The 9,756-nt window shown below is 41.2% G+C and overlaps 1 protein-coding gene across 1 annotated transcript in view; it reads left to right on the plus strand.

Moving 5' to 3' along the window:
* Positions 1–1,262: 1,262 nt before the first annotated feature.
* LOC102301409 (formin-2) overlaps positions 1,263–9,756 on the plus strand; it is a gene marked incomplete at its 5' end in the record, with an annotated part of 19,079 nt that continues 10,585 nt past the window's right edge. The window contains 3 exon segments of the mRNA XM_005944847.3: positions 1,263–1,383; positions 1,664–1,756; positions 5,149–5,200. Coding sequence (XP_005944909.3) covers positions 1,263–1,383; positions 1,664–1,756; positions 5,149–5,200 — 266 coding nt within the window.

Consider the following 9,756-nt stretch of genomic DNA (forward strand, 5'->3'; position numbering starts at 1 on the left):
CCATTCAGCTGACTCCTCAGGACTTGCCTGACCCTCTGCAGGTACTTGGTGGTTGCAGCCTTTCTAGCGGCCTCTTCATGGTTCCCATTTGCCTGCGGGATCCCCAGGTACTTGTAACTGTCCTCTATGTCTGCAATGTTGCCTTCTGGTAGTTCAATCCCCTCAGTTCTGACTACCTTCCCTCTCTTTGTTACCATCCGACTACACTTCTCCAGTCCGAACGACATTCCAATGTCATTGCTGTATAGCCTGGTAGTGTGGATCAGTGAATCGATGTCTCGTTCACTCTTGGCATACAGCTTGATGTCATCCATGTACAGGAGGTGGCTGACAACTGCTCCGTTCCGTAGTCGGTATCCGTAGCCAGTCTTGTTAATGATCTCACTGAGGGGGTTCAGGCCTATGCAGAACAGCAGTGGGGACAGATAGATATGGATATATATATATATGATATATTATATATATATATATATATCATATATATATATGTATATATATATATATATATATATATATATTAGGGGTGCAACGATACACAAAATTCACGGTTCGGTTCGGTTCGATACTTTGGTGTCACGGTTCGATATTTTTTCGATACAAAAAAATGTTCATGCCTTTTTAATTTGTCATTTATTAAAATTATAAATATATATTTTAACTCAAAAGTACAGTTTTTAAATTTAATGTTGCTGAAACAACAAAATAATAAAAAAAAAATCTATCTGATCGAGAAATCACTCATCTTTGGAAAAGAGTTTATTACAGAGAAATGGCTCTTTCCAAAATAAAAGCTATACTATACTGCTTCTTCTGGGCTATATTCTCAGCAGCATATTAAACATATCAGGTCCCCATGAAGCGCAGATCCACTGGCGCTCAATCACAGACAGCATCGTCAGAAGAAAAGTTGATAAAATAAATTAAAAATTTTGTATTGTTCGATACATATGCTACCGAACCGAAAGCACTGTATCGAACGGTTCAATATTGATACGTATCGTTGCACCCCTAATATATATTATATATATATATTTAATTATATATATATATATATATATATATATATATCATATATTATAAACACAACAACACACATATATTATACATTATTACATACATACAAACATACATTATTTTTTATATATACATATGAAATTGCATTGCTAACATCTAGCATGCTGGGGATGGTTATTCCAACAGTAGGACATCTATGATTCATTTGAACAATTGTATTGTGCCCTAATTGGTTTGTCCATTTCCAGGATGCTGGCAGGGAGACATGTGTGTATCCTCTCCCTGAGCCTCATGACCTGTTTCAGGCTTCGCAGCTGAAATTTGAAGATTTTCAGAAAGATCTGGCACGACTCAGGAAGGATCTGAGAGGTAACACACGTAGCTGCATTTCCATCAGATTAAAGGACATACATTTACTGTATAAGCATTCATTTCCTGGAAACTGACCAATACCCATTACCTGACTACCTCTCATCATTCAAAGGTGAAAATGATGATTTGCAAGTTTTTGAGTCCATTTAAAAATCAAACTAAAACCATTTGGGGGCATTATAGTTGTTTAACATGATTCATACTTCCATGCGTGCATGAAATATATTGATAAAGCTGAAATGGTTCATTCAATGGTTGACTGTTTTCATTTTCTCAGCATGCATATCAGAAGTAGAAAAAGTGTGTAAGATTTCAGATGAGGAGAACTTGGAACCTTTCAAAGAAAAGATGGATGATTTCCTCAAACAAGGTAAATTATGTAAACCCCATACATACATACACACATACATACATAGATGCATACATGCATACATACACTTATTGACATGATATCACCATGCAGTTGCTGTAGATTTGCAGGTTGCACATCCGTGGTGTAAATATTGTATTCCTGTCAAGCAGGTGCTATATTGGATGGTAGTACAGTCTGAAAGTATGGTATTGTAGTGTCTTTACAGTACAACATAAAGCATAAGCACACGTAAAGCAAGTATCCCCTCGGCTTGCTGCCTGTACTTTGGGGTTTCTTCCAGTGGACGAGAGGGTTTGTTCCCTGTGCGAGGGTCGGGGAAGGGGTCCTGACTGTCATCTGCGCTTATGCGCTAAACAACGGTTTAGAGTACCCAGCCTTCCGTCCGTGGGAGGGAGACTGGGGACAGTCTCCCTCAGAACATGGTCCAAATGGACCATGTTCAGCATCTCCATTGCCAAAGCCTAAGGTGGTTGGTGCCTGTTGTTGTGGTAACCTCCCTTGTCTATCTCTGGCGTTGAGGTCACTGAGGAAGTTAAACAAGTCCTTGATGGCAGATGCGGATGAGGTTTGCCCTGAGTTCCTGAAGGCTCTGGATGTTGTGCGGCTGTCTTGGTTGGCATGCCTCTACAATGCTGCATGGAAATCAGGGGTGGTACCTCTGGGATGGCAGACCGGGGTGGTGGTGCCCATCTATAAGAAGGTGGACCAGAGGGAGTGGGGCATCACACTCCTCAGCCTCCCTGGGAAAGTCTGTGCCAGGAAGAAGAGTCTGTCCGTTGGTTGAACCTCGGATACAAGAGGTACAATGCAGTTTTCGTCTTGGTTATGCAACACTGGATCAGCTCTTTATCCTCTCGAGAATACTTGACGGTGCATGGGAGTTTGTTTTTTTGTGTACTTTGGAGAAGGCATTCGACCGTGTGCTGTGGGAGGTGGTTCCTGTGGGAGGTATGGGTTGTCTGGCCCATTGCTACAAGGCGTTCAATCATTATACAACCATTGCAGAAGCTTGCTCTGCATAGCTGGAAATAATTCTGACTCGTTTCCAGTGGGTGATGGACTCCAGCAGGGCTGCCCTTTGTCACTGATTCTGTTTGTCATTTTCATGGACAGAATTTCTAGGTGTAGCCAAGTGGAGGAAGGCTTTCACTCAGAATGTCTTCTCTGCTTTTTGCAGATGATGTGGTTCTGTTGGCTTCATTGGGTAATGGCCTCCAGCTTGCACTGGAACCGTTCGTAGCTGAGTGTGAAGCAGTTGGAATGAGAATCAACCCCTCCAAATCTGAGGTCATGGTCCTCAGCTGGAAAAGGGTGGAGCGCCCACTCTGGGTGAGGGACAAGTTCCTGTCCCAAGTGGAGGAGCTTAAATTTCTTAGACTGATTGGTGGATTTGGTGCTGCAGTGATGTGGACACTGTACTGGTCCATCATGGTGAAGAGAGAGCTGAGTGTAAAAGTGAAGCTATTGATTTACCAGTCGATTTATGCCCCTACCCTCACCTACGGTCACGAGCTGTGGGTAGTGACCAAAAGAATGAAATCATGGATACAAGCGGCAGAAATGGGCTTCCTTTAAAGCAGGGGTGTCAAACTTAAATACACAGTGGGCCAAAATTCAAAACTGGATCAAAGTCGCAGGCTAACATTAATATTCATTGAAAAAAACTCTTCCTCCAAATATAACAAGGAATCTTTTCTTATGGACTCAAACAAGTTTTGCTGAAAAACTGAATATGGAACAAGCAAAGCTTAATACTAAACAATATATAAAACTTATATAAACGTATATATAACTTAATATTGCACACATGCAAAATCAAAATTCCAATTAAATAACACATCAGTGGAATTAATTTCTTAATTAAATTTGTAGTTGCAGCCTTCTGAATTAAATTTTATCATTTATCAAATTTTCATCATATTCTCCCACCTCTCCAGAAAGCTCCTGTTTTCTGCCTTTCTTTTTGCCACTTTGGGATAGGTAGCATGGCAGTATTTGCATGGTTGCTATGACTATGGTTAACAGAGGAGAGGGTGCTAATGGGTCCTGTCATGACTGACGTGCCATAACACCAACAGAGCATTCTGGGAATTGTAGTATTAGCAGTACATGCACTGTATAATACTGGCAGGCCAGCTCTAATGGTAATTTTGTATGGCTTCGCGGGCCAAATGTAATTAGGCTGCGGGCCAATTTTGGCCCGCAGGGTGGTAGGGTGGTTCGGGCATTTGACAAGGATGCCTCCTGGGCACCTCTTGGGTGAGGTTTTCCAGACGTGTACCACCAGGAGGAGGCCCCGGGGCAGACCCAGGACACGCTGAAGGGATTATATCTCTCGGCAGGCATGAGAAGGCCTTGGTGTTCCCCCGGAGAATTTAGAGGAGGTGACTGGGGAGAGGGAGGTCTGGGCTTCTTTGCTTAGGATGCTGCTTCTGCAAAGTGGCCCCAGATAAGCAGAAGAAGATTGATAGATGGAACTGATTGTTATTGTACATGAATAAAATTGAAATGAAAATTGACTTATCAGACCAGGCAGCATTTTTCCAATCAACTATTGTCCAACTTTGGGGAGTTCATGTGATTTGTTGCCTTAATTTCCTGTTTTTTAACTTTTTAACTTAAAAAGGTAATCTTGATTGTGTTTATATATACCATGTGATTCACTGATTTGTTTGCACGAATGAGCAACTGAACAGATGTACCTAACAAACTGCATGGTGAGTGTATCTAGTGAGTGGGATAAGATGCCTCAAATCACCCTTTCTAATGTGTTTTCAGTAATTTTCTTGTGCTATAAGTATGATTTCTTGTGTTTTTGGAGAAAGAAGTCCTACCATCAATTAATGCTTTAATTTTAAACGACCCTTTAAGATTAAAGCATCAGCCTAAGCCTAAGGTGACCCTTAGGCTTAGGCTGATGGGGGCATCCCACAATGCACTGACTAGTTTTTCATTCACTGTGTGGTTACACACCACTCTGCACTTAATCATTAGTTGTTGTTATCAATCTTTGGCTCTGTTACGCAGTGTGTCTTTTATCCTGTCTTGCTCCCATCACCCCAACTGGTTGAGGCAGATGGCTGCCCCTACCTGAGCCTGGTTCAGCTGGAGGTGTCTTCCTGTTAAAAGGGAGTTTATCCATCCCACTTCACCAAGTAGAGTCTTTAACTTAAAATATAAAGCATCTTGAGGCAACCGTTGTTGTGATTTGGTGCTATATAAATAAAACTGAATTGAATTGAAATTGAAAGTGTCTATAGTATGAGTACACTTGAGGACAGAGCATATAATTTTCTACTGGAATAAATGGACATTCATGATAGCAAATCCAATCACTGTCTCATGATTTACACACATATTGACTTCATGTATTGTTCCTCCTTTCTTAGCTAAAAGTGAACTGGAGATGCTGGATTCTCAACTCAGCAGCACTCATAAACTGTAAGAGCGACCTTCTTTATTTGTTATATTTGTGACAGTACTGTCTCTTTAACATATATCATCTAATTTCAGAAAAACATTAAAACATTGCACAGAACTCCAATACCATTACATTTTGACTGGTTTGTACCAACCAGTTATCCCCACCGCTGTGTAACAGACGCAAGTCAGCAATGTTTTTTAGACTACATTTCACATATAAAGTGTGCATTTCTATCCTAAAGAGGCATTAATGACACAAGTTATAGGTTTGTAAACAAAGATAACCTGGTTTGAATCCTTTTTTAATTACTGCATTTGGCACTTTGTACTCACTGTTTACATATAGGAAAAGCTATTGGTTAGGAGTAAAATATGTCAAATCACCTGAGAAAGCCTACAAATTGAAAACTTGGATAGAATTTGTAGGCCATCCCTTTCCCTTTGCCTTCTCCTCCTTACCCTACCCTACAGTTCCTTTCATAATCTTTATTCATTAGACATGAAGTGTCATATATTTCAGGCCTTTTTAAATTTTTATTATGATTCATCAGTAATTATTTTAATATTTCATTTTGCGTGTCAGAAGTTTATTATTCAAATAGCATAAACACTATATACACTGTATTGCCAAAAGTATTCACTCATTCATCGAAATCATTTAATTCAGGTGTCCCAATCAGCTTCCATGGCCACAGGTACATAAAATCAAGCACTTAGGTGAAAGAATGGCTTGCTCTCAGGAACTGTGAAATCCATAATGGTACAGTGATAAAATGCCACCTGTCAACAGGTCCACTCTTGAAATATCCTCACTATTAAATATTTCAGTATCAGATGTTAGTGGTATTGTAACATAGTAAAGGGACTGGGAATAACAATTCAGCAACAAAGTAACAGGCCATGTAAAATCACAGAGCAGGATCAGCAGATGCTGAGACACATAGACTCATAGCTCTGCCAACTTTCTGCAGAGTAGATCCCTACAAACTTCATGTGGCCTCCATGTGGAATTCAAAGACATCCTGAAAATAAAAGTGAAAAAATGATGCAGCAAGATGTATGCCCCCTCACGTGCTTGTATGCATGCCTCACAATGTTGGGGCATGTTCCTAATGAGAAGAAAGCTCCAAGACAGGTGCAAGCCACTGCCTGGCCTGTAGAGGTCTGTGCGTCTGTCCATAAATATGCCTCCCCAGACTATCACTGACCCACCACCAAACCGGTCAGCTGAATGATGTCACAGGAAGCATAATGTTCTCCATGGTCTCTTCAAACCCTTTCACATCTGTCATGTGTGCTCAGGGGGGCAACCGCTCTCATGTGCTAACATCACCTGGTGCCAGCGGTTGACCTGCCAAGCCAAGTCAACTTTATTTATAAAGCACTTTAAAAACAGCAACCAGTGACCATTGTGTGGAACATAGCAATAAAAAATAAAATTGAAATAAATAAAATAAGTACATATAAAATAATGACTAGAATTAAAATTACAACACAAAATAAGAGCATTGACAAATGCACGATCTAATTAAAATGAATAAAAACAGTCAAAAAATAATTTAATTAAATAAATAAATAAAAACAACAAATCTCAAACTGCGTCCAATGACAAGCAGAAGAGGTGGGTCTTAGAGAGGCCTGTCTAATGTGAAACAGCAATGAATTCCCCAATTTGGGAGCCACTACAGCAACAGCATTGTCTCTGAACCACCACTATGTCCTTCGCACATCTAAGAGCAGTTGGTCAGCTGATCTCAGTGATTGGGAAGGGGAGTGTTTCAAAGAGATCTTTTAACAGCATGTTTTTTTGTTTTGTTTTGTTTTAGCCAGCTGTCTCAGCTAAAAGAAGCTAACCCTGCACTGATCTGACTGCTCAATCTAAAATCACTGTCCATCCTAAAACCCGTTTGTAACAGTAAGCTTTACATACTGTGCTAGCAGCCTGTGTCTACATGAAAAGACCCACCAGTGACACCAAATTCAAATTCAAATTTTATTTGTCACACACACACAACCATACACAGTATGACATGGGGGTGAAATGCTTGTAGCTGTACAATGCCCGACCATTAAATGACAGAAAAAGGTTTTACAGTATTTACAATTTACAGGTTACTACAAAATTTACAAATTAACTTAGAAATTTACAGTAAAAAATGTGCAAATAGCAGAAAGAGATTATAAGGATTATAAATTATAGGAAATGTGTGGTGGTGCATGTGGTGATGTGTGTGAGTCCAGTCTTATAGTGACGTGTTTGGGAGAGTCCAGTCCTACACCTGGTTCAGGCCCTGAATAGCCTGGGGGAAGAAGCTCCTCCTCATTCTCTCTGTTTTGGCCTTAAGGGAGCGGAAGCGCTTCCCAGACCTCAACAGTGAGAAGAGTCCATTGTTGGGATGGGAGAGGTCCCTCATAATCTTCCTAGCTTTGGTCTTGCACCGCTTGGTGTAGATGGACAGCAGGTCAGGGAGCTCTGATTGAATGATGCGTTCTGCCGAGCGCACCACCCTTTGCAGATCTCGTCTGTCCTGCTTGGTGCTGTTCCTAAACCAGGTCCAGATGTTTGCCGTCAGGACGCTCTCGATGGTACAGGAGTAAAAGTTCTTGAGCGCCTTCAGTGGCAGATGGAAGTCTCTAAGTCTTCTGAGGAAGAAGAGACGCTGACGGGCTTTTCTGGACCTGACACAACAACTTCTGTCTTATTTTCATTAAAATTTAGGAAGTTTAGAGCCATCCACACTTTTAACTCCTCAAGGCTAAAACTAAAGTTTTCATTGAGTAGGCATGGTTTTGTGTTAGGGGTACGTAAACCTGTATAACATCTCCATAACAATGGAAAACAATTTTGTGCTTTCTAAAAATAAAACCAAGGGGCAGCAGATACAAATAAGATACTAGAGGCGCAAGTATCAAGCTCCATGGAAGGAAAAGGAGCAGAGGAAGATCTGAAATCATGTAGCCCAACCTATAAAGTTTTCTGATACGTGTAGGATCTGAACTATTCCAGAGCAGTGCCACAAATGCCCTCACAGTGCTCTAAAATAACAGATATTAAAATAAGTCTAGGACAGGGGTCGGCAACTCTAGGCAGGGTTAATTGATGGCACGACCATAGCTGGACTAGCCATCGGGCATACCGGGCATTTGCTTGGTGGCCCGATAATTTTCTTTCTTTTTTTTTTGTAACGGTATAAACAACGAAAGGTGGTGGATTGGCCAGATGCTGGCTGGCAGGTGGATCAGGGAGAGGGGAGGCAGGAGGAGCAGAGACCTGAGGCAGCCGTCGGTCTGACTGTCAGGTGAACTGAACTTCAGGTAAGAAGTTCTGACCTGCAGTCTATCTGGGTCAGATATAAACCAAGTTTAGGTGGAGTTTATTTTCGTTGTGCTGACTTTTTACAGTCAGTTACAATAACTCGTACTGCGTACTAGCTAGCATGACAGAGTTTCTATACAGCTGGGTGGGTGCTATGTGTTACTGATAGTGAACTTTATTTTATTCATAAGGTTAGTTAGTAGAGTTGCCAACCGTCCTGTAAAAAGACAGAATCGTCCCGCATTCAGAGAAATTATTACGCGTTTCGTGTTGAGCTGAGAAGGGACGCAGTTTGTCCCGGACTTCAGCTAGGATGGAAAAAGACACAGAGGTGGAGTTATTCTGCTGCACAGCTGCCTCTTCTTCTCCTCTCATTCTCTCCCTCTCCTGTTGCTACTTTAATCATGAAACTGATCAATGATCAGCTGATCGGCTTTTCTCTCTTGTTTGTTTATCGCCCACTTTGCGCCAGATGTCTCGCTAAACAACAGCAGCATGTTTAAGCTTGATCAGCTGTTAGAATTTATTTAATATTAGTTTCTAGTATCCGCTGATGTTTGCTGGAGCCACAGCTGTAAAGCTGCTGGTCATTATGTCGGTTTGGTTATCTAGTGAGAGGGAAACATGAAGATGAAACCAGGAGATGTCCTTACTGAATCATCAGAGCTGAACAGGTGATGGAGAAACAGGTAGTGATGGGCAGATGAAGCTTCATGAAGCACTGAAGCTTTTCATCCAATTGGTTCACCCCAGTGCAAAGCATCATCATTTTCAGCTCCTCCCATAAATGAAGCAAGCCTCGATATGCGCATCACGGAAACGCCCCCTCAATTTCTCGACACAAGCTTCGCAGCCTCGATACAGAACGTCACATCACTAGAAACAGGTTTACCTTTTAGGTGACATAAATAAGTTGGAGGGAAGTTATGAACTGTTTCTGAGAGACAAATAACCCCAGGATCCTTTTCTAAGCAGCTGACAGCTGGTAACTGTGCAGGGGCGGTCTAGCAAAGTTCTGCCAGGGGGGCCAGGTGGGGCAGGGAAAGAGGGGCACAAAGAAATACTTTCTTATTCTCATTTAAAATGTCTGGCTGTTATTAAATAATTATCTGAAGCTTACAACCAAAGTTTTTATCTGACGTAAAATGTATAGAAATCATACATATACCAACAAGACATTGTCACAACAGCATTTGTTTTCATTCAAAGGCTTTATGGCTTTAATACCTGGTGGGCCGGTCTTTAGTCAAGCCGGTAT

This window comes from Haplochromis burtoni, unplaced genomic scaffold (genome assembly GCF_018398535.1).
Source record: "Haplochromis burtoni strain Fernald_Lab_line unplaced genomic scaffold, NCSU_Asbu1 Contig_384, whole genome shotgun sequence".
NCBI classification, from domain to species: Eukaryota; Metazoa; Chordata; class Actinopteri; order Cichliformes; family Cichlidae; genus Haplochromis; species Haplochromis burtoni.